Below are 26,237 nucleotides of genomic sequence, written 5' to 3' on the forward strand. Positions count from 1 at the left end.
GTTTTGTCATGCTTTTTTTCCCCTTCTCCCTAGCCAGAGAGAGGAGGCCATAATTTGTACCACCCCACCTTCAAGCAACTTGACCAATGCATCTGTGTTTCTGATAATAGATGAAGAGCGATTTCTTTCTCCTCAGCCTTTCTGGTATCGAGAAGACCCCCAGATATATGATATTACTCCCAACTGCACTTATGAGTGAGTCTCCTTTTTCTTCTGCACCCAGATTTCTGAAGGGCTATCCTACTCTTCCCATGTAAAAGATACTTTTAAAAAGGGTGTATATTTGGGGAACTTGCGTACAAAAAAATAATAATAGTGGGATGTATAAATTTATATTTAAAAGCATACATTGAGAAGGCTATGTGAGTTAAAAGGCGACCAGTATAATAAATGTATATTACAGAAGAATGTGCAAAACTCTCACATATCAGGAAATTTAATAAATAAATAAATCCAGATCTTTATTATGGATTGTTTTTTAAAATATCCACAAAAATAACCTAGACTATTTAATTACTTCCTTTGAATATTAATTTTTTTTCTACTGAGTTGCATATCCTTTCTTCTTTTTGTGTCTCCATATCTTAATATTTTGTGAATCATGTAGCGCTCTGTTCATTTAAGTTTTCTAGTGTCCTGAACCTTTAAGACTGCAGTTTTATAAACATTTATGGATAATAAAAATTGATAAGATTTCACTGCAGCTGTCTCATTCAAAGGAAGTAAGAAGAGTTTTCCCAGCAGCTCCATCCTTTGTACTGAAGCAATTTCCAGTGAATTCAGTTAGGAATGCATCAGTTTTTTAGCAAGGTGGGAGCTTCTGACTCTGTGCAGGTCTGTAATGTTAGGAACTAGATACAGGATTACAGTTTCTCATGGATAATGTTCATATCTGAACCCATCACTGACATGCAACTGCAGGACTCATAGAATGGAACGACTTTGCTCTTATGTCACATCCTTCCAATTCCTTGCAGGGGCTCCAGTATCTACATTTATGGTGCCAATTTGGATTCAGTGTATAACATGAGACTGCAATTTGAGTCTGCTGGAGTACAAAGCAAAGCTAAAGTGAGTATTTTCAGAAGAGAGAAAAAGCGAAAGAGAATTGTAGATATTTATTCATGAAGACTTCAGCTATTTACTCAAAAGGGACTCCCTGTGGATTTCATGGCAAATTGCCTGAATAAATGTGCTGCTTTGGGTTGCATTGCATATAAAAACTACTATGAGTAGCTAGCATTCTGCATACCATTCAAGGCTTTCTTCGCCTTAGTCATTATTACATTTTCTGGGAGTAAAGAATTCCCTTACCTGTGGAAAAGCTAGAAAATGGCTTAGTAGGTGCTTTCAGTAGTAACTTGGCCCAGAGATTAATTGGTGAAGAATTTGTACTCTTGTGCCTTAAGAAATTATAATATACATAGGGAGAAAATCAGTCTTGACCAGTCTTTCTCAACCCCGACAACTGTAAGATGTGGACCAATTCACAGAATTCTCCAGCCAGTATGGCTAGAGTCCCAGTTGGCCATTCTAATCCAGTTTGAGATTAGAATGGTATGAAAGAGTGATGATGAAAGCAAGCTTTGCTCCATGTCATCTCCCTTGTTTTCTTTGGGTGCATAGACACCCTGCACAATGAAGAATCCTAACTGTCTCAAAACAAGTGAGAAGCTAGAGAAGTTGAACATGATTCCACTTGCAGATACTTGTTCTCCAACTAATGGAAGATGCAAAGTTTGCACAACTGTTCTCACTTACTCTGAACCATCTAGAGTTCAAGATGTGCAGAGATATCGGTAATTTCACTCAGAAACTGAAAAGAGCAAGTTGTTCAAGAAAAGTACATGTTTGTATATGTGTCAAGGTACAAGATAAAGGCGATCCTTAAATAATTTTTAAGGACTTGGAAGGCTATCTTGCTGTAGCTGACACCCCAAGTATAGATGATGTTTGGTTTTATCTTTAACATTTCTTTTAAAAGTTCTTCAATTTTTAGTACAATGATTTTGTCACTTCTCTTTTTTATTACTTTCCCCCCCATCCCTGTATAGTTTGATTTCATCTTTATTTTCATTTTTGTAGCTGCTTCTAAAATTCTTTTTACTTCATGTGAATTAGCTTTTATTCTACTCATTATAAAATGATTGACCTCATTCTGTAGCATTTGAAACTGTGATTAATCTGTTCAGCAGATAACAAACTCACTGGATGTTGTTGAAACATTCTTTGTGTTACATTACAAATCTTTTGGATAAGGGAAAAAAACTTAATTGGACATGGAAATAGAATAGCTTTGTGCTATAGAAATCCCGCTATTACTTGTCTATTTCAAAAACTTGGATGGACACTGCTTCTTTCTAATTCTGTAATTCTACAATGATATGTGCAATATACACGCACCTCCAGTCCTCCCATTCTATGACTCTGTGATTCATACTTAAATTCAGAAGAGAATTCACAGTTGAAGAGACATTGAAAAAAATCTTCTCTAAGAAGGTTGAAATTATTTTCACCCATTATATGAGGAATAAAATCCATATCACAGATTTGACAAGAATCACACGTCCAAGAAGTTACCAAAGTACAAGATACTATTAAAAAGAGTGCATCTCATTCTTATAGACTGATATTTGTATATTAAATCAGTTTGTATACATTGTAAATGCTAATTTTTTTCCTTTACAATAACCAGTATCAATGATCTAAATAATTAGGGTTTCCATCATTGTATAGGAAAGATGTAAATAGTTCTCCACCACTGAAGTCTCCTTCCTTTAGAGACGAGATGGTCATTTGTCAGAGATGCATTAGTGAATACCTCACTGAATAGAAACTGGATTAAATGTCCTTTTAGGTCTCTTCCAGCTTGATGGTTCTATAAGTCTAAGTAGCAACGATAAATCTGAATGAAATATAAGGCTTATTTTTTTTCTCTTGGCAAATTTAAATTATGGTTTTAATTGCCTTCTTTCAATCCTTTAAATTTGCCAGTGTAATTAAATAACTGCTCCAAGGATGGCAGCAAACTCACTCAGCCAAAAGGAAAGTGGAAAGGAAATTCTATGTCACACAATTTTCCTTTAATCTAGAGGTTCAGATATATTCTCAAATTCTGAACACCTTCCTATAGCAGTTCCTTTTATGGAACTTTTTCATTTTGTATATGTTTGTTCAAACAATGGAATCTCCTGCATAAGCTGATATATTTGCATGGATTAATTTGATGAAACGAAGCCAGATGGAAGTATTCTGATTTCTGTCATTTCAGGTTTGTGAAAAGCCACTGTCCACCGATAGGTTGGTGTGTCAAAGTCCTGATTATCCATCTGAAAATAAAATGGGAAATATTTATGGGAACTTGAGTGTCTTGATGGATGGAGTTCTGGGCCAGAAGACATTTCGTATCCGCTACTATCCTAAGCCAGTCATTGATCTCTTTCCCTCTGAAGATCACTTATATGTACTCCAAGGAGGAGAGGACAAGATTGAGATCACTGTAAGTACGGGGCTTCCCTATCCAAAAAATTTAGCAAGGAAGGCTCTGCAGCCTTGGGAGAATGAGAGCTAATTCAAATCTGTTCAGCTGGTCTGGGACGTATGCACCTTTGTCCACTTGAATGGTACGCTTGCATGAACATTGTAGCATCAGTAACTTGGGCTATGCTAGCTAAGTCACTTAAATGCTCTTCTGCATGAACATTAGAAAGTTCAAGTCAATTCACGGTGTAGAAATTGGCACATAAATACAAATATATATATATATTAGAATTTGGCATCTTTCAAAAATTACTTGGAAGAGATACTCCAGGCTTGGATGAACAGAGCACCCCTAACTTTTCAGACGTGTCTATGTAAGCCTGAAAAAAGGTGGTGCTACTTTAAGCACGGTCCTTAAAGTTCAATGAGGCACCCTAAAAAAGGTTAGGCTGCTTTAGAGAAGACACAGAGGGACTCTGAGATCGGAAGCACTTCTTTTGGTTCATTTTTTATGCCTGCACAGCCCTAATGCACATTGTCGAGAGTAACTAATTAAATAAAATGTGAAAGAACTGTAGTTTATAGTCCTCCAAGGGGTGGATATTAAGGGGAAATAATTGTGAGAAAAGACCTCACTTACAGAACGAGCAAATGGAGGCAGGGAGTTAAGGTACTTTGAGAATTTACAACACCAGCTGTTTCTTTTGTATGTGCATGTGGAATTCAGCACAGGATTATTTGGGACACTGGGTAGAACTGAGATATAAATCCAGTAGAAAATGCTAATGAGCAGGATTGATCCGTGGCCACAATCAAGTATTTTACATTTCTCTGCACAGCATAAGGGACTGGATGCTCTGGCAGGCTGCATGAACATTTCTGTGTCAGTGGCTGGTGCAGATTGCTACCACAGTATACAGAAGAATCAGGTGATCTGCCGAATACCCAACCACCTGAACATCCCTGGGAGTGGTTTGCCAGTACAGGTATAAGAAAAAAAAATCTTTGTAGTCGGAACTATTGTTATGACTTGATTTTCTCCCTTTGAATCTCAGCCTAGCCCTATGATGGCAAACCTATGGCACGCGTGCCAGAGGTGGCACATAGAGCCCTCTCTGCAGGCACACGCACCGTCGCCAGCTGCTCTTGTGGTTTCCATGCACGCTGGCCAGCTGCTCTTTGCGCGCATCAGAGCACCGGAAACCCGAAGACCAGCTGGCCAGTGCACATGTGCAAAGCTACCTGGTCTTCAGGTTTCCGACGCTCCAGTTTGGGCACTTGGTGCCAAAAAGGTTCGCCATCACTGGCCTAGCTCTTCCCAGCCTGTCCTGCCTACCTGAGTGTACTCTTATCCACTTATCCCATAGCTGCAAAACTCATGGGCAGAAGTCAGCAAGTTAGCCCAAACATTACACTAATCTTCAAATCCCTCTGTTAACCATCTGTTATTGTATTTAAGATATAAAAAGTCCACAAACAGCTTCTGGTCTCTTACAATAACATTGTCTAATCCATTGTCTCTAATCAAGTTTTGCCAACTCTGCTAAGTCAGTCAATTTTAAAATCCACTCTTCAACACTCGGTATCTCTTTTTCTTTCCAATGCTTACCATACACAATCCTCACCGCAGTCACCATGTAAAGAAAATTCTTCTTCCCATGCCTTATCTTATATCTATAAACAAATCTTTGAAATCTCATCATTCAAACTTAATCAAGAAAAAAATCCATTAAGAGCTACTAGAAACAACAAACTGAAAATATTAATCTTTAATTCCTTCAAATGGTGTACTACAAATTAATTTCTTGTCATCTTTTCTTTATCTCCACTCAAATATAATATCATAGCTTATCACTGTCTCTAAAAATACTATAAAACTTTCTGCTTCCCATCTTATCTGTAGACAAATCTTTAAAGCCTATTCCTTCAGAAAAACCCATTAAAAGCTGCTAGAAAGGAGAGGATCATATGCAACCTAACCTTGATCAAATAGACTCACTTTTTATTAAAGACTCACTTTTATTTTTATTTATTTTTATTTAAATAAACCTTAGTTTTGTTTTAAGGGTCTTGATTATTCCTTTTAGGTAATGTCCCAAAAGTGATTTCTTCTTTCTTTTTCATTTTCTTTTCTCAGGAACTCCTTCATAGATATAGCACATCTCTATTGTAAATCCTGAGTAAGAAAATAGTTTTTTTAACTCACTTTTCTTAGTTAAGATCCATGTATCCAAGTCATTCTTCTGGTTGATTATTTGTGTGTCCTTTTTAGCTATTTAAACCTCAGCCAGTTTCATATGTTAGTTTTGTATAACATCTTTGTCAATATCATTCTTATATCCTGTCAATTTTAAATCCATATCAAAAGCATCCTGATTTTCAGCTATATCATCTTTTATCTCTTCTTCTAAGGCCATTTTTATTGTATCAGACAGTCTACTTAATAGGTTCTGGCCACACTGTTGCCAAATATCCTTAAATTCTTTCAGAGCTAAAATATTTTTCCTTGTTCTGTATTAGTGGAAGTTCTCCTTTAATTATAATCTAGTTCCTTCTCATTGTCTCTAGTAACCAGTCCTCAAGGTCTTATCTTATTGTGTTTTTCTTTCATCCCGAACATTACCCAGGAAGCGATTTCTTACACTTAAAACACAGATCTTCATATATTTTAATAGCATTTTAAACAAACAACAAGAAATATTTTTGTCTGTTTAAAATCTTCCAAATCAACATTCTAATCACCCTTTTGCTGCTTATTTCCATTTTTTTCTTTTAAGTTTTAAAAAAATTACATAAAAAAATCCAGTGTAATAAAATTTGTCCCTTTGAAAGTTCTTAGTGTCTAAAAACCAATGTAAAAGCCAATTCCAATAAAAATGATTAAGAGTAAAAATGGGTGAATCCAGCCACGGCTTGGCCAAAACTGTTTTTCCCGATTTTCAGAGCACTAAAATCTGCTGGAGACCACTTATTTACAGTCCCATCACGAGGAGCATTTGTCAGGAGTCTTCTGGGCAATCCCAAGTTCTCTCTTCTCTGGAGAAGAATTCCATCTAGCATTGATGATGTTACCTAGTTTGGTAATGAAATGTCTAATGAAACCACTAAGCTCAGAGAGCACCAAGGACCCCAGAGGAATTCAGAAAGTTGGTTCCTTCACTGGCTCCACTTTTTAATAGTTTGTGCACTCAGGGTCAGATTGATTTTGACCATTAAGGTAAATTTTTAAAGGATGTATTAGTTATGTACACACCAAATGCACATTTTGATGGCAGAATATTGGGAACAGTTCCTGGCTTCCTTTGGCATTGATGCTTAGATGCGTTTTGTCACGCAGAAACTGTTTTTCCAACCTGGATTCACTAAAGATCCCTACAGTCCTTTCCTATATTCAATTTACTTTGTATTCTTAACATTCCCAAGCAATGTGAATTTAGACAGATGCAAGTCAGGAGAAAATATCCTGAAAATCTCCAAAGAGTACTAAAATCTTTGGTTACACAATCAGTTCCAGCTCTCTGGCTTTCTGCACACACTGAAAAATAGCAACAGTGCTCATGCATTCATCGCCTCATTACCCGCCTCCCAGATTGCCCAGCTGGCAACCCAATTTAACTTTTTCTGGATTAATCTATGCTGGCATGGTGTTTCCTCCTCTCACATAATTGCCACAGGCTATGGGGGACATCTCCCCCAAACCACCATTTTTTCACATTTACATTTTTATCGTTGTAGTCATGTCACTCTGCATTTGTCTTCACCTTGCTGGTGAGTTAACCCTAAACAGATCCCAATTTCATGTGGGCAGTGGGTTAGTGCAGAAAAACACTGTGGATTCACTGCACTCCACCCTTGTTGCTTCTTCACCCCCACTATTGAGGGAATTGTAAACTCACCCCTCAGATCACATGGGAAGGATGGGAGATGTTACAAGGCACAGTGGCACCTTCACTGCGATAGGAAGGCAGGACAGGACATGATTTCCTGAGAATGGCCAATCATCCATTCCATGCTCCACATGAAACAGTGCAAAGCTATCTTCACAGTTTGTGTGTGTGTATGTGTGTGTGTGTGTGTTTGTGTCTACATCCATACATCCATACTGTATATATCTTCTGTAAACCCACACACAATATATTTGTGTAAACATAATACCTGTAAATGTGTGTGTGTGTGTGTGTGTGTGTGTGTGTGTATAACAAAAGCAAAGATAGAAAATAAGAAATAGAGAAAAGGGAGAGAAATAAGGGGGGGAAAGGGAGGAATTATGTAATTATGCTTTCCGCCCTTCTTTCTCTCAAGTAATTGTTATCTTAATCTTCTGCCCTCTCCTGATCCCTTTGTCCCTCTTTAATCCCCAAATCCTGAAATCATCAATTCAATTTCTTCTTCTTTCAACAAAAAGTCCACATGAGGATTCCAGTCTTTCAAAAAAAAACCGAAGTCTTTATTGTTTTTTCTCTGATCAAATTGGTCAGCTTTGCCATTTCTGCAAGTTCAGTTAATTTTATAATCATATAATTATGATGATAAAATTATATAATTATACCCTTATTTTAATCTTAACTTCTCTTTCTTGTATTAATAAATCCTCATATGTTAACCATCATTCTTTATTTGCCTTTTCTCTTCTATAAAATGCTTCTTCTTTGGATGTCAGTAAGGATATATTTAGAAACAGTCTGGGTTTATATTTATTCCATATTTTTAATAATACGTTTCTCAGTGATTCTCAAAATCTACATTTACTTTCACTTTGTCATCCCGTAAGAAATCATTTTCACTTATTTTTATCCTGCCTTTGTTATTTTTATAAATACCTCAAAGAGAAGGAAAGGAGGAGGAAGGAGGAGGAAGGAGGAGGAAAGGAGGAGGAAAGGAGGAGGAAGGCAAACATACCTTTGAGGTAAACATACCTTAAACTCATTCCTTCCTCCTCCTTTCCACACAAGAATAACCTTGCAAGGTGAGTTGAGCTGAAAGAGAGTGATTGTTTTACTTTTCTCCATTCCCAAAATCCTTACCACTAGTTTATCAACTCAAATTTACCCTTTGACTCCACTTGTTTCAAATATCTTATTTCCTATATGTATGCATATATATCCTACTTCCCCTATGTTAATGTCCCATTCTTTGTCAGGAAATTCCACCACCTAGATGAGCACCAACCTCATCTTTTACACCAGCAGTGATGTAGTGCTTCTGCCTACATTTAAACCTCTTGTGCAAAGATGGAAATGTCAGCTGTCCATTTCCCATGCCCTTCTTTCCTTCTGATCTCCTAGCCCCAGATTCTGCTATTGGTTAGTGCTAATAATCACATGTCTTTTCTTTCTTGTAGATCTGTGTGAATGGAAACTGCAAAGACTTAGGATCTGTGGTTTCAATCTCCCTGATCTCTCCCCTTGCTGTTGTATTGGGAGCTGTCCTAGGCATTCTGCTCCTTTCCTGTTTGGTGTTTCTACCTTTGAAATATATTCAAAAGAAGAAGGCAGGTAACTGCAAGTTTCTTATGATACTTTCTGGCCAGAAAAATACTGTCGGTAGAGGTGTTTATTTATTTCATATACATTCTTCACAGTCATAGCAGTACCTGCTTGCATTTAATTTTGACACTTTGTCAGAAAATGGTCATGTATCAAATATGCCTTAATCACTGGATTCACAAGGTGAATAAGGGAAGAATGGATAATGGACCAACTCTAGAATAGTGAGGAGATGAATGTTGCTGGATAGACTTTTTGTTTTCTTCTTGCAGGAACTGAGAATTTAGAAAGGCTGTCTAGCCTGAACAGGGGCACAATCGGAATTCCTCTTCTTCCTTCTAATACTGGATATGTGGCTTCTTCTGGTAAGAATTCATGACAGGACTTGGAACTAGTATTTTAGAGCCAATGAGACAGAATATGCTGCTCCAATATGTTGATACCCAAATGTGTTTGGTTGAGAGGGTTTTTCTTTAAATTATTATTTCTTTTTTCCCCCCCAAGACTGACATATTTCCCTAAAGGAATAATTCCTTCTAAATATTTCTATAAATAAAAATACATTGCTCAAGAACTACGTAAGTTAATGCCCTTCTGATATTAAAACATTGTCCTCATTCTTCCAGTTACTTTGATGGGAGGAACCTGCAATATTTCATTACAATGCGAAGATACTATTTTAAGGGTGAGGGTTAGTTCTCGAGATTGTGGGTTGATTTCTGAATGCTTTGTTACCAGGCTAGGTAACATCTTTAGCGGAGTTTAAGGGAAGTCAGTGTTCTTCTGTTTATAAGGTCTTCCTTCTGTATTCAAAATACAGAAGGATAAAATAAACAATGTAATGTACAAAATCAGCTTTAACTATTGCAACCAATTCTACACGGGACAAACATCATGACAATTAAAAACCAGAATCCACGAACATTGGCTGTCAGTCAAACGCCATGATCTCAAATCCTTAATCTCTACCCACACTGACACCAAACAGCAGCAATTCGATTGGAACAACACAAAAATCATTGGCCATGCTACTGTCCACCACACTTGTGAGTTCCTCGAAGGCCGGCACTCTATAAGCAATTCCATCAATGGACACATTGACCTACAACCAACCTATGAATCCCTCAGAATCCAAATTAACCGCACAGCCAACCAGAGACAGCATCGACCCTCAACCAACCCACACAATTCCCCTCCACCAGAAGTTCACCTCCCAATGATCCTGACCTGAAATAATCTCCTTATCACAAGACTCACTGATGACTCACAGCTGACTCTCATTTGACACACTCACACCTGAAGCCCTTATAAACAGAAGAACACTGACACTGATATTCCCTAAACTCTGCTGAAGATGTTACCTAACCTGGTAATGAAACATTCAGAAACCAACCCACAAGCTCAGAGAACATATAAATCAAATAAATAAAAAACAAAACAAAATAAAACAAAAAAACCCTCACCCAGCAGTGAAATCCAGCTGGATCTATCTGGCTCTTTGTAGCACCGGTGGTGGGAGGCTCTGCCCACCCACCGGGACGTCATTACATCCTGTTTTTGACCCTCTGCACATGCGCAGAAGGCTCTGCGCATTTGCAGAAGAGGCACAGTGTGAGTGTAGCGAGAGCCCATGCGTGCTCACATTCCCAAACTGGTAGCGAAGGTAAGTGCATTTCACCGCTGCCCTCACCCTCATCCTACACCTGAGCTACAGATATTCACCGCTATTGCAGATACTACCTTGCCAAAGATTCAGAAAAGGGAAAAATGTAAGATGGACAATGAATGAACTTTGCTCACCATCTTATTTTATTTTAGAATGGTATATCCACTTTTAAACTCCCCTACAGAGAGGAGGAACAAGTGCTATATTATGTCATGTTCTCAGAGATTGGTGTGGGGGGTCTCTCTCTTTTTTGTTTTTACATGATATAACAGTTTGGAACTTATACTAATGTCTGGATTCCCAAAAGAGAGTTTGAGCCCCTTAGCAAGATCAATGACTATGTACACCTGATGAATTTCAAATAGAGCGAAACTGTTCATGTACTCCCTTCTGGTGGTCAATATAAACAAAAATTCTGTTTAATAATCTCTCTACCATCTCTTTGTGGTATTTCTGTAGCAAACAGAAGCTCTTCTGGAGTGCGAATTGGAAGCGCCTCCTACACAGGCAGCAGTGACGGTTCTGCTATGCCTTTCATGCGAGTGCCTTCATACTCCATTAACAATTTTCGGCCAGAATTGTTGGAAGAAGTGAAAGATGTCCTCATTCCAGAAAAGCAGCTGATTTTGCACAAGGATCAGATCATTGGGAAAGGCAAGTATCATTTAAGCTGTGCCTGTCAGCAATAATACACAAAACTGTTGTTTTCTACTGTCTGTGTTGAAAGAATGCTACTTTCTCCCTGGCATATGTTTCTTTGATTGTTTCCTGTTGCTCTTCATTAGTGTCTTTGCCAGATGTTTCTTTGATTGTTTCCTGTTGCTCTGCATTAGTATCTGAGCCTCTTTGAGCCAATTCCCTGCTAAAGCAGGAAAGCAGCGAGAAGAGAAGAGAGGATTGCCATAGTCAAAAGGAAGAAGTAGCATTTGAAGGGCAAGTAAAAACAAAGAAGCTAAGTAGTGTGCAGGCATGCTATTCAAAGCAGGTTAGTAATATGTCTTTCCCACAGGACAACCTGACAAAAAGAGCCAGGTACTTCTTAAACAAGAACTCTTGGATAGTCATTCACATGACCTTTCCAGTACAGTTTTGAGATGTCTTGAATCTAAAAACTGTTCATTTAAAGTGACAGTTGATTTTTTTTGTACATTTTGTGCAATAGCCCTTTATCCAAGACGCTCAGGAAAAAAAAATGTTTGGAGGCTGTTGCCCCCACTTAAAGCACAATCCAAGTATCTACAATCCAAATTATCAGCTGGGATGAAAATCTCTGCTACCACTGTAAACCCGTTTCTTACTTCGGCTGTGTTTTGCCTTACTGATGAATGGAAGAATCTTGTGATGATAGTTTACTTTCCTACCATTGGTGGATTGGTGGCTTTGCTGCCTTCCCCTCTTTCCTCCTCCTCATCAGCCAATGAGAAGAATCCACCCCAGGGGTGAAATCCAGCAGGTTCTGACAGGTTCTGGAGAACTGGTAGCAGAAATTTTGAGCAGTTTGGAGAACTGGCAAATACCACCTCTGGCTGGCCTCAGAGTGGGGTGGGAATGGAGATTTTGCAATATTCTTCCCCCAGGAGTGGGGTAGGAATGGAGATTTTGCAGTATCCTTCCCCTGGAGTGGGGTAGGAATGGAGATTTTGCAGTATCCTTCCCCTGGAGTGGGGAGGGAATGGGGATTTTGCAGTATCCTTCCCCTGCCACACCCACCAAGCCACACCACACCCACCAAGCCACGTCCACAGAACTGGTAGTAAAAAAAATTGGATTTCACCACTGATCCACACATCGGAATATGTTATGGAGGGTGGGGTGGGAATTGAGGTCTTAACTAGAATCTCTGTCATTTTCCCCATATAAAGGCAAAAGTTAATGTTTACAGGATTTATAATTGCATAAGTGCTCAGAACTCCCCCCCCAAAGAATGACACACTATAAAAACACACAAAAAAAAACCCAGCTAGTCATGGGGGACGAGCACTTCCCCCAAACTTTTCTAGAGCTCGTGTGCAGTTTCTGACTTGCTAAAGCCACAATTTTTGTACTTACCACCCATCCCCTATCATCACCAAGCTATACCGTTCAGATAAGATGCTGAATTCTGTATGGCCAAGAAAGAGACCAACATTGTTAGAGACTTGTTGAGGTGACTGGTTTTGAGGAAGCCAGACTCTTCTGCATGCATTCGGCCTGCTTCACTGCGAATAGAATAGAATAGAATAGAATAGAATAGAATAGAATAGAATAGAATAGAATAGAATAGAATAGAATAGAATAGAATAGAATAGAATAGTTGGAAGGGAGGTCTTCTAGTCCAACCCCCTGCTTAGGCAGGATATCCTACACCACTTCAGTCAAATTGTTATCCAATCTCTTCTTAAAAACTTTCAGTGCTGGAGCATTTACAACTTCTGGAGGCAAGTTGTTCCACTGATTAATTGTTCTCACTGTCAGGAAATTTCTCCTTAGTTCTAAGTTGCTTCTCTCCTTGATTAGTTTCCACCTATTGCTTCTTGTTCTGCCCTCAGGTGCTTTGGAGAATACTTTGACTTCCTCTTCTTTGTGGCAGCCTCTGAGATATATGGGATAATAAGGAATGACAGCAACAAAGATTGCTCAGGGCCTGGAGGTGAAGATAAAGGATTGTCTGTGAAATTGAGATTTCACTCCAAATGACACAATTTATGGCAAAAACATAATTGTATAAATTATTTACATTGTTGGAAACACTTTAGATTCAAATTTAATAAATATTCAGGTTCAGGACAACTGGTTTCTCTGAGTAGTCCATTAAATCAAAGGTTTGCTCTGAACTAGCTTATACCGTGCTAGTTCATTGGAGAATCTGTCTTGATGTCAAATAAAAATGGAAAGCACAGTGAAAATGTGAGAGGAACTGAAAGAAAATGTGTTTGTTGTTGCCATACTCTTATGCTTTGTCCAAAAGTGTACTTCACTGCAATCTAAATCAATTTGAAAGGCTGCATAATATATCTCACTGCTCTTGAGCACAAATATCTATTTCTCTGCTCAATCTGACAAGATTGAGTATCAAGAACAGGAAATGTTTGTCGGACACAACTTTTTTTTGTTGTTTTTAGTTATTTGCTTATTTTTAAACTGACCACATTTGTTTACTATTTTTGATTTTAGAAGCATTTTCCGAAGTCTAGAGATCTGGATTTACTTACAAACTAGGCCCCAGTTCTTTCATTTCTCTTTATTTTACATGAATTCCAGCCAATTCCATTAATTCCACTGCATCCATATGTCAGGAAATGCCTAGTTCTTCCATCTTTTAAAGTTCCTCATTTCTTCACTCTTTAGATCATTATAGGCCTGTGTATGGTAGTTACAAAAGATTATTTTGGACTGTTTAGTAGTTCATACCAAATATCGTTTAGAATATTGTATCTCTTTTATTAAATGAGTACATTATTTTAAACCATCTCCCAGGAATCAATTTCATGTGACAAAATAAAATAGGGATTGACATTTCTTCATTGTCTGGTATTTTCTAATAAGAACTCCAATTTGGCTTATTTTTTTATTGTACTGTATTGTACTGAAATACAATGGCTATTTCCTGCATTCTTGCAGCACCACAATACCTTTTCAGTAACTGCAGTATAGTGTATGTGTCTAAATATGCACATATTTGTTTTATTGTGTGATGTTTCTACTGTGTGATTTCTTTTGGGGTTTATATTGGTATTGATTGTAGAATACAGGTTAATGGGGTGGGGGAGGGGGTAAAGAGAAATGGCGAAGACTTGGCGGTTTGCATCCAAAAGTCATATTAGAATTCAATGATAGCATGCATATTTATTTGATTTCCAAAAGGATATCAACTATATAGCCTGTCTTTACCATATAGATCAAAACTTTAAAAACAGAAATTGAATAGGTTCCATCATTTAGAAAAAAATATAAAATATCTAAACAGTAATTATTACAAATCATCAGTTGGCATCAATTTTAAAAATGATGATGACTTCTTCATCTCAAGATTAAAATGGAATTTAAGTAAGGGCAATAACTTTCATTGAACATAAATGACTAAAATGACTATACTTCCTAAAATCCTATTTTTATTTCAAGCCTTTCTATTCCCTTCCTACTACTTTGTTTTATGTTTCACAAAGTCTTCATTCATTTCTAGCTGATACCTTCTTGGTCTTCCAGATCTTGCCTTGACTTACATCTATTCCATGTAATTTCCATTTTTCTAACAATGGTTTTGACAGTTGTAATTAGAAATGTTTAGGAGGTTTTTTACAGCTTTCATTTTATCTTCATTCATAGATGTTCTAAGAACTGATAGAAGAGTCCATGGTTGTTGAAAGTAAACAGAATAACAATCACAATCTGAAAGATTAGAATGGGCAAATATTTGTTCATGTCTTTATCTGGCTAATTATTAACCTAAAAGAATCAATCACCTTTTTAACCTTATTAACAGGTTTACAGTAGAGAAATACAAGAAAAAATAACATTAAATGAACTGGAAGTGTGCCCAAATTTCTGTGCTTAACATATTCTCTATTTTCTTAATTTGAACCTGTAAATACAGTAGCTAGGCAAAAACAATAAGTATGAAATTAAAATATACACAAAGATGTTGTGTTTAACTTTGTACAGGTAGTCCTCCACTTAAACAGTTCATTTAGTGACTGTTTAAAGGTACAACAGCATTGCAAAAAGTGCCTTAGGACCATTTTTCACACTTACAATACTTACAACCTTTGTAGCATCCCCATGATCATGTGATCAAAATTCAGATTCTTGGAACTGATTCATATTTATGACGGTTGCAATGTCCTGGGGTCATGTGATCAGCTTTTGCCATCTTCTGACAAGCAAAGTCAATGGGGATTCACTTAACAACTGTGGTAAGAAAGGTTGTAAAATGGAACAAAACTCACTTAACAAATGTCTCACTTAACAACATAAATTTTGGGCTCAATTGTGGTCATAAGTCAAGGACTACCTGTACAAGGTAGATATTTTATTAATTTCTTTCACTTAGGAAATCACTGAAACATACACTTTGATGAAGGCGCTTAAACTTTTGCGTGCAATTGCACTTGACTATACAAGCAGGCAAAAGTATGATGATGTGTAGGCATACTAAATTGGAAAAAATTAAAAGCAAATTAGATACCTTAAAACTGAGGCAAATTTATGTTATTAAGTCAAATAATATGATTGGGCATTGATATAGTTGGATATAAATTGTGTTGGCACTGGGTTGCCTTTAGTTAGGGCAGTATGTCTCTGACAGTAATTGTTTTTATTTTATTTCAAATTCGGTATATTGTTAACCCTTAAAACAATTATATTCTCTTTAGAGTATTGTTGTTTGAAGTTAAGATGGCTCCAGCACAGACAGAAGTTGCATAGCATCTGGGTTTGTTAATGTCGATATTGGTGCCTATGTGTAAAACTTGTTCTTTTTTCCATCCAGGGCATTTTGGGAGCGTTTACCATGGAACTTACATAGATTCATCCCAGAGAGAAATTCGATGTGCTGTTAAATCCCTAAACCGTAAGTAATTACTCTTCGTTTTATGAAACTAATTAATAAACCTGGTACTAGTAACTAATGAACTAGTTTATTAACGTAGAAAAGAAATCAAGGGAATCATAGGCTCATGATAAAGTATAAGACACCATCATATCTTGTTTCAAAAAAATAGTGTTCCTTAATCTATAAGGAGCCAGTTTGGTTTAGTGGTTTAAAGCATAAGGCTAGAAACCAGGGCACCATGAATTCTTGATCCCCCTTAGGCCTTTGCCAAGAATCAACACTATATATATATATACATATATGTTTTTTGAGGTTTTCGCGGGTGTTTGTATGTAGGTCTTTGATTATTCGGGTTTTCTCCCGCGTAAAATTGGAGGTGTCTTGGCAACGTTTCGACGAAGTCTCATTCGTCATCTTCAGGCTGGTGTTCTCGGCTTTGCGCTTCTAGGAGCAATGTGTGTGATCGCAGCTGTTTCTTCCTTTTAACTGCCAGGCCGAGAACACCAGCCTGAAGATGACGAATGAGACTTCGTCGAAACGTTGCCAAGACACCTCCAATTTTACGCGGGAGAAAACCCGAATAACCAAAGACCTACACACACACACACACACACACACATATATATATATATATATACACACACACATACATACATACTTATCTACAAAAGTATCTTCCCTCTTGGCATAAACAACTTCTACAGACATCAGTGCTGTCCTGTTCGTTTGTTTGTTTGTTTGCTTACTTGCTTATGTTATACTATGAGAAGTTTTTACCACTCTTCTGAGCAAAGAGACGTCATGCACCTAGAGCTAGACTAAAGCAGATTCTGTATTAAAGGCAAAGACTGGCATTTTTACTACCAGATAAATTCTGAGATAACTTTTAAGGAGGCAAAGTGGGACTGGGGAGCACTGAGTTTCTGTGCATTCTTCTTAAGTTTGTTCTGTAACATAGCATGAGAAGACTGTCGTAGAGCCTTTTCCATTTTGTCTTGTCACTAATGCAAACAGCTCTCAGCATTAAGAATATTGTCTTCACCTCTTCCCAGAGGTGGGCTTCACATAAGTTAACAACCGGTTCGCCTAGTGCAGAACCAAAATTGTGAGTGCATGCGCCCATGAGCCCTTCGCTTGCACCCATGCGCCCTTCGCTTGCGCACACACCTTCCACCCTTGCGCGCGGCTTCAAACACACAGCGATTTCAGGCACACAGCTTCCAGCACACCTTCTTTGGCAGCCACAGTGAGTAGAGCAGGCAAGGAGCAGGAATCAGCTGGGCTGCATGGGCAGGGCGAGCGAGCCAGAGAGTGAGATATATAGGATGGGATAGCACCGGGGCCGGTGGGCAGGCCCAGCCGGTGGTCGGAACTACCGGTTCGCCTGAACCGGTCTGAACCAGCAGCAGCCCACCTCTACCTCAGTTCATATCTGAGGTAGCGTTAAGTCCTGTTTAAATATACCAGTGTTAAATCAGTGTTCTTCCCTCCAGCCAGCAACAATCAATGGCAGTTCCAGGGCCTGTCACACTTGTAGCTGCTGGTAGCAGTGTAAGTCAGCTGACCAAAAAGCAGGCAGGATAAGCCAAGTGTTTATTGACATTTTGAGCTGCTGAGTGCCCACTTCTTCCCAACAGTTTGCTTTCTTCCTCCATTCGTTTTCTTCCAGAGGGGGAAACATGGCATAGCTGCCAGCAGACTTCTGAAGCAACAGCTAACCGAAAAGCATAGCATACCTGCTCTCTTGTCTGCTCTGGTGGCTTTTTTTGTCCAAGTCAGTCTAATAGGTTTAACTATTAACTAACACCAGCTAGCTCATCCCCACTTCCAGGAAGGGGTACATTTAAAATAACAAGGTTTGCTTGCTTTTTGTCTGCTCAGTAGGTTTTGGGGAGATGCTGGTTTTGACAGAAACTTAACCCCACGGGTCCAGTTATCCATCAAGGCACCAATCAAGCCCAGCAGTCTTGTGATGTCTTGTCAGTGGAGGGAGGATAACAAAGCCAGAGGGTGTAATCAGTGTTGTTTAACATGTCATGCATGCCCAAATCCAAGAATCTGCTGTTTGATTGCAAGCCAGACAGAGTTTATAGAGAAATTGACAATAGGAGAAACACATTTTGTTCTGGCACATCGGCAGGTAAATAACACATTAACCAGGACATGGCAAGTGGCTCTTAATTTTTAAAACTACTTAATCAGTCATTTTAATGGCATTTTCTGCAACAGAGTTTTGTTGCCAGTTTGCAATGCCTCACCAATCAATGTTTTTGAATACAGCAATAGGAGTGGGGAGTGGGGAAGTACCAATTCACTCAACTTTAAAATAATAACAGCAAGATTAAACAAAAAACAAACAAATACTTTAGCTCACAGCTTTGTATTTGTAAGACAACACCATTAAAGTCTCTCTGGAGAAGCTCTTAAGGAGAGAAAGAATTAATTCTAAACTGAGGGTTGGCCTAGGGAAGTAAGAATACTCTGTTTCTAATCATCTGAATTAAGCCTTAAATCAACACAAGGCAATCTGTGGAGCCACTCGTCCTTTGTTAGTCCTTTCAAACATAAAAAGTAGAGATGCCTACGAGCCAACCCAGTCCAGTATTATAACATATGCTTGTTTTTTACTCTGGCAATATCTTCCATCCATATTCCCATTGGCAGACTTCCTCTACTTGATGGAAGTTCGAAAAGGCTTTCAATATGCTGTTTTTCCCTAAGATTGCTTGCTCCAGTTTATATGCTTGCAAGATCACTTCTCAGAAACTTTTGTTCACAGTTTCACAATTCCTTAAGTCTTGGAGGGGGGGGAGTTGCTACTGAGAATATTGATCCAATCTCTTCATTTTTTCCTCTTAGGAATTACTGACTTGGAGGAAGTGGAAGAATTCCTGAAGGAAGGGATTCTGATGAAGAGTTTCCATCATCTCCATGTCCTTTCTCTCATTGGGATCACCTTGCCTAAGGAGGGTCTCCCCCTGGTGGTTCTACCTTACATGAAGCACGGAGATCTCCGACATTTTATCCGTTCAGAGCAGAGGGTACGTGGTGCCAGATCTTGGGGTCCTTGTGTGTGTGTGTCAGAGTTTGTTGCAGCACACACAATCAGACAATTCAGCAGGATTCAAAAGTTCTTTATATGCATAATAACACATAAGGCATGTATACAATACCCTTGTAGGTTTTTTCACGTTGTAGAGAAGAGAATAGCAAGTACAAACACAGCACAAAATGGAAGCTCAAGATGGAGAAGGCAAAATGGAGGAGGGAGAAGCTAGTGCCCTCAAGCTTATATACAGAACAGTTAAGCCACACCCAGGCTCCAAACTGTCTCTTATGGCCCCATACAACAAATACTATGTTTCAGTTTCCAAACTGTCCCCATTGGCTGACCTGTTGCCATGTCTATTCCAGTCTATGAACATTCATACTCTGACAGAGTGGCGCTCAATGTCAGTCACTTTCCTGTTTCTGAATTGCCCCTTGGTTTGGAGTTACTTATCTCTTCTTTGCAACATGAAATTGTTTTTAAGGAAGAGCTTACCCAGAGATGATGCATTCAGCCCTTTTTTATCTCTTTCAGTTGTGGTGTGTTTTTGTTTTGTTTGTGACATCCTCACCCATGTGCTGGTATACAGTTGACAGAGCCTTCTGGTAAATCAGTGCAGGCTTTGCACACCCTTCCTGTTAAACCTCACCATATTGGTGCAGAGAGTGGGGCTGGCTGTTGGATGCAGCAGATAGAAGTCCTTAAGTCTATCCTATAGCTTTGTAGCCTTTGTAAGGTAAGACTTTTAGGTTAGGTTCCAGAAAGACACATACAAGAAACTAATCATCTTATTAGTGGTACTTTCTGTTGATGAAATGAGATGGGAGCTCTGGGTTTTCAGAAGAGAGATTGTTTTGCTTTGGGTCTTTCTGCTGACTCTGAGAAAGGTAGAACAGAAGGAACATGAGCTGATGTCTGATGCAGCTTCCTCCATCTAATCAGCACAGAGCAAGTGGCTGAAAGATGCTGGCATCTTACAGTCTCTCTTTTTCCCCTGGAGAAACAAACAGAGGTAGCATTCTTGCTGTTGGCAGGCTTCTCTTCTGCCTCCAATCTATTGCCACTGTGGCCGGTGGCAAAATTTATCTTATAAAAGTTTTCTCACCACATTATTTTAAGGAACTGTCCATATAAGCTTCACCTCATATTTTTATTGCAGTTGGGCCTTGAAAAAGGAATAATTTCCAACTCATCTTTTCTGCGCCTCATTTCATTCCTGTTGTAAACATACTGTGAAATATTAGACAGTTGTCAGTTTCCACTTGTGATGTACTGCTGATCAGCTCAAAAATGCCTCCCTCTTGCTTGATAAAAATGGATATTTTCCCTTGCAGGTGGTTTTTGAGCTTAAACATATCAGTCACACTTTGCAGAGCTGATAACAACAATATTTATCCTCCCAAGATTTTCCTTGAAGCTAGTATATTCAAATCCAGGATCACATGAAAACATTATTCATGGAAAAGGGACAATAGGTTAAGCATGGGACATGTTCTTTTGAATATGTGCAAGACAGTGAATGCTTCTGATCACTAGGGGGCCATGCAGGCACACTGTGAAAGAGAAGGTTGTAAGCTATGGAAGAAAATTTCAGAAGACTCTTCAATCTCAATTCTAGGTGTTTGATTATGCACATCCTATTCCTATCTTGCCAAGCAGTGAGCAAGTGTCTGCTTAGCCACGTGTGCACAGAGCAGAGAAGATTCCCCTGGCCCCAATTCCGCTGTTTATATTTATAGGCGTGGGTTCTTCGTCATCTATTATATGTGAATGGGATACACTCAGTTTCTCAGCCAAATTTTTTAGAAAATTTGTCCAATATCTGAAGCAGCCTTGAAATTAACTTCAGCTGTGTTATCTTGTGGGAACCACAAGCAAGCAGCCCTGCTCTCTCGAGGTGCATAAACTTCAAAGCCAGATGGAAAACTCATTGTGAGTTTCCTCGGTGTCAGACAGTTTTGTTTGTTTGTTTGTTTTCCATTAGAACCCCACTGTGAAGGATTTAATAGGTTTTGGGCTACAAGTGGCTCAGGGGATGGAGTATCTGGCCCAGAAGAAGTTTGTGCACAGAGATCTTGCGGCCAGAAACTGCATGTAAGTACAAACATGGGTGTATCTACACATAATAATAAAACATGGGGAATCAGGCAAGGACAAGCCAGAGAGGTTGCTGAGGCTTGTTTGTGCTGTGGGCAGGTGCCTGTGTGAAAATATACCTCCCCATATGAGGTATAAAAAGGTAAAGGTTCTCCTCGCACATATGTGCTAGTCGTTCCCGACTCTAGGGGGCAGTGCTCATAGCTGAAGAGCCAGCGCTGTCCGAAGATGTTTCCGTGGTCATGTGGCCGGCATGACTAAATGCCAAAGGTGCACAGAACGCTGTTACCTTCCCACCAAAATGGTCCCTATTTTTCTACTTGCATTTTTTACATGCTTTCGAACTGCTAGGTTGGCAGAAGCTGGGACAAGTAATGGGAGCTCACTCCATTACGCGGCACTAGGGATTCGAACCGCTGAACTGCCGACCTTTTGATCGACACGCTCAGTCTATCAGAAATACTTTTCAAGCTAGTTTGTTTCGATTCCTCCTTTGGGTCAATTGATTTTTCCCTCAGAACTTTATACCATTTATACAAGATGCTCAATCTTCTGACTTATTTTTCTGGTAAATAGAAAGTAAATTCTCTGAAGAGAGTTTGAAGAAAATGGGAATGTTTAGTTAGGGGGGGTGGGGGAAGAGGACACTATGCTAGTACTTTTCCAGTATCTGAGGAGGCATACTCAGAAAAAGGTTGAGACCAATTTTCTTATACCCTTATGGAGCAATGTACCCAATAATGGACTGAGGTGACAAGAAGGCAGATTAGGAAAAACTTCCTGCAGTTTGAGAGTGGAATCAATGACCCACTAGCACTAGCCAGACAACTGGACTTGAAGGATTAAATGGGTCCTTCAAAATCTACAATATTATGATTTAAACAAGACACTAATCCATAAGATAACCAAATGGGTTTGATCCACACAGTTTGTTAAGCTACAAAGCACAAGCTAAAGTTAAAATGAACCAAGTTTAGCTTGATGCATACCTGTTAGTGTTTTTTTAAGTTTTTTATTGATTTTACAACAACACAACACAACATACATAACACAAACACGTGTTTCTTTTTACATATCAGTTTTGTTCCTCTTGCTTTCTACTTTATACATTCCCCATTTTTCCCATCCTTCATTATCATTATCTTTATTGTCCCTTTATATCTAATTTTATTCATTTACAATATTTTACGCATTTGTCACATTCTCCTCTCCATCATTTATTCACATTTACTTTCCCTAATCTCGAACCAATTGTACCATTTATTCCATACTTGATAATATTCTGTATCTTCCTTTTCTTTTATTTCTTTGGTTAATTTGTCCATCTCCGCACAGTCCAGAATTTTCTTAATTATTTCTTCCTCTGTTGGTACATTTTCGTTTTTCCAGGACTGTGCGTATTTGCTAGCGTTTTAACAGATGTGATTAAATAAATTGTACAAAAAGCCATTGTCTGACTGCATGTAACAGGGTAAAGCCTAAGTTGGGGGTAGGAGATACAATTGCCATGTTCATGTGGCATGCTATGCCTAAGCAATAATCTCTATTAGGGGGACAGCCTGGTTTTCGTCACATGCTAAGCCAGGGTGGTTCTGGAATTCCTTAATGGTGCCAAATAAGATGAGTTCACATGACTGCTGCATTGCTCCTAATCCCAATATCCTTTTCTATCCAGGCTTGATGAGACTTATACAGTGAAAGTGGCAGACTTTGGGCTGGCCAGAGATATCTTTGACAAGGAATATTACAGCATCCGGCAACACCGCAGGGCAAGGCTACCTGTCAAATGGATGGCCCTTGAGAGCCTGAAAATTCAAAAATTTACCACCAAGTCAGATGTAGTAAGTGCAAGCAAGAACACCCGATGCCCAGGCTGCTAAAACATTGCCCCCAGTTGTTGTCCTGGCCACATTGTCTGCATTCACAGGAAACAGTGAACCACAAATTAGCCAACTCCATGTTAGTGTTTTGCTGAACCCAGATGTTATAAATAGATTTTGGTTCATAGTGTTGTTCAGCCCACAGAATTGAATTAATTGGATTTGCGTTGATTTGTTAAAGTGTTGTGGCAATACAGCCACAATTTTATGTAAGGGATATGTAAAATAGGCCATTATGAAAGCTCCTGCTAAGACTGTGCAACTTTCCTAGCACTCATTTCTTAGTGTGAGAATCTACCTGGACTTCAATTTATGCTAGTCTCAGAAAGACATGTATATGCAACAGAGTCCTTTCCCCTTTGCAATTTGCAGAGTAGGAATAGTCTGGCTGGAGATTTTACCTGCCCTAGTGACGTCTTGCGTTTTCTCTGCATCCCATTCATAATGACATCTGTACTTTCCCTGTTCTGCTGTCTTACCAGTGGTCCTTCGGGGTCCTCATGTGGGAACTGATGACACGAGGGGCCTCTCCATATCCTGAGGTGGATCCCTATGATATTACCTGCTACCTGTTGCAAGGAAGAAGGTTGCCCCAACCTGAGTACTGCCCAGATTCTCTGTGAGTATTCAATTGGACCCTTCTGCTAGCTTAGCCAAGGAGAGAACTGTGAAAGAGATGAAACTGTATGGGAAGTACCGGAAAAGGTCTTCTGATTCCTGAACTTTAATTGATAAACTAATTTGTAAATTTCAATTAAGTACTGCAATTCATTAACTTAAAAAAAAGAAAGCACAATGGGAAAGTTAATTAGTTTTTCATTCTTAGTTCGCTGAAACTTGTGTTCTTACTGCAGCTTTCCCCAAACTATTAACCCACTGAAGTATCTATGCTGTATCTCTTAAATGCGGTCATAACTTAAGGGGCTAATTTAAGAGAAGCTGCAGTATTCCATGAAATTCTCATGATCACCTGGATCTTAGCCTATCCTTCCCCTTTTGCACTCCTCATTATAACTTGTTGGGTCCATTTTCTACATTTTCCAGTGCCAACAATTCCCATTTGGCTCTTAATCCAGCATAGCATCATTATGATATTTGTCACATATTCACCTGCTGAGTTAGAACAGTGTTACATAAAACCTCTGACTAGAATCCTGTAGGAATGAAAAGTCAAGAGATAAGGCCACAACTGTACAGTGCAGAACTGAAGGGAGTCTCTGCCTTTAGTTACTGTGAGAATGTCAGTGACATAGACACTGGTGTACACGACTACAGTATCCTGAGAAAGGAAGGCCAAGGTTGGTGTTTTCATAGCTTTAATTCACTCTGTTTATTTTGGACAGGTATACCATAATGCTTAACTGCTGGACACCAAATCCTGAGGAGCGTCCAACTTTTTCCAGCCTGATCAAAGAAGTGGAGCATATTCTAGCTTGTCTAAAGGGAGACCATTACATTAACCTCAACGTCACTTACGTCAACCTTGATCACGGCCATCCCTTTCCACCTTTAATCAGCCAGGAAGAAGCATTTGATTCTAGTGGATTGAGTGAGGAAGAGGATGCTTCTGTGTGTTAAGTGATACCTTACACAGGCCAGGATGCACGTTGCTGGGTTAAGCAGGACACTTCATAGGCTTTGACTGTTCAGGCGTTGGAACGTCTGGATAAATTTTACTCATCCTGTGAGTTCATGAAAGCTGTAATCTGAGGACTTCTGTGAGCCGAATCCTGTGCTCAGAAAAGGTGGAAATAAATCCATCCCTTCTGTAAAAGGTAGGGCAGGTTCCCTACAGCTTTAGGAAAGAGATGCTTTCAGAATACCCGGTGATTTGAATGTGGGAATATGTTTTAACTGTGAAGTAATTTAATGTGGCAGCCTGTGGCTGCATCTGTATATAGAGAAAAATAAATTTACTGTTATGAATTTCTATCAGGCTGTTTTATGCAATGATCTCTTTAGAGCCACTCTCATCTAATACGTTATTAAGAATATTTTAGTCATGATTTGTTAAATAAGTCACAATTGCCTCCTTTACATATAGCACAACCTAATGGGTAGGTTCACACATTGCATTGACTTGAAAACAAGCAAGCTATAGTATGCTGCTTAATAGCTTTACTGTTATGATAAACTCCATTGCTCCAATTTTATAACATTGAAGAATTCCTCCAGGAACATCATGTCAACCTCCTTTGCTCCTAAGCCTGGTCTTAGACCTTGTGTTAGGGCATAACACGGTTTCGATGTGGCATGTTGTTCACCGCTGTTCATAAATCTTCTGTTAACTGTCAAAAATGATGGAGGAGCTAAAAAAATATCCCATGGGAAGCAGCCTTGAGGAAGAGCAAGCCTTTTAAGTCTGTGGTAACCTTGAAAAAAACATGTTCAGAGTTGGAAAGTGGTGACAGAAAGATTGTCTGTTAGATGATGGTACTGTCAAAAAGTAAAAAAAATTCAGAAGAGGAAAATAACTATGAATTGGAGAGAGGGGAAGGGGGAATAACTACTAGACAAGAAAGGTAGTTAAAGTGAATGTGAGGCAGTCACAGGTGGAAAAGGAGTTCTCCCTCCACCCAAATGTCCTTCCTCTTGGAAGAACAGGTTTTCTTCTAATGGAAAAGAAAAAAGAAAAATGTGAAGTGAAAGTGAGATTGGATTAGACAGGGAAGGGAGGTTAGGAATGGTCGCTGTAGGCAAATGGATGGAAAGGGAAATTTTAAAAGAGGAGAAAACTGGCAGGAACAAGAACTGCCTGATGTTACTGGAGGAGAAGTCTATCTGAAACAGTGACAGATTTGTTTCCAGGAAGTGTAAGAAGAGGTGGTGGAGCTGTCGCAGAGAAGGCAACTCTCTCAGAAGCAGTGGCTTCTCCCCATGAAGTAGTAGCATGTTGATGGATGGGAAAAGTATGGCTGGTGGGGACTGAAGGTCTGTTCTTGCAGGCTACAGTCTCCAGATATGGAGGTGTACATGGGATGTTGAGGATGCTGAATGATAAAATGCTGGGGAGGGGGTTGAGGTAATACAGTTGAGGATGGCAAAGTCA

General features: G+C 39.0%; 1 protein-coding gene across 1 annotated transcript in view; it reads left to right on the plus strand.

The window, feature by feature from the left end:
- The window catches only part of MST1R (macrophage stimulating 1 receptor), a 55,355-nt gene extending 30,249 nt beyond the window's left edge, over positions 1-25,106 (plus strand). Inside the window, exons 8-20 of the mRNA XM_070933746.1 lie at positions 34-195; positions 978-1,071; positions 3,272-3,499; positions 4,320-4,466; positions 8,822-8,975; positions 9,239-9,331; positions 11,092-11,286; positions 16,100-16,180; positions 19,022-19,203; positions 21,196-21,305; positions 22,984-23,149; positions 23,671-23,807; positions 24,532-25,106. Coding sequence (XP_070789847.1) covers positions 34-195; positions 978-1,071; positions 3,272-3,499; positions 4,320-4,466; positions 8,822-8,975; positions 9,239-9,331; positions 11,092-11,286; positions 16,100-16,180; positions 19,022-19,203; positions 21,196-21,305; positions 22,984-23,149; positions 23,671-23,807; positions 24,532-24,766 — 1,984 coding nt within the window. The 3' untranslated portion in view covers positions 24,767-25,106. The remainder of the gene's footprint in view (positions 1-33; positions 196-977; positions 1,072-3,271; positions 3,500-4,319; positions 4,467-8,821; positions 8,976-9,238; positions 9,332-11,091; positions 11,287-16,099; positions 16,181-19,021; positions 19,204-21,195; positions 21,306-22,983; positions 23,150-23,670; positions 23,808-24,531) is intronic.
- The last annotated feature ends 1,131 nt before the right edge of the window (positions 25,107-26,237 follow it).

This window comes from Pituophis catenifer, unplaced genomic scaffold (assembly GCF_029215685.1).
Source record: "Pituophis catenifer annectens isolate HBS135680 unplaced genomic scaffold, rPitCat1.0.hap2 SCAF_2, whole genome shotgun sequence".
NCBI lineage: Eukaryota > Metazoa > Chordata > Lepidosauria > Squamata > Colubridae > Pituophis > Pituophis catenifer.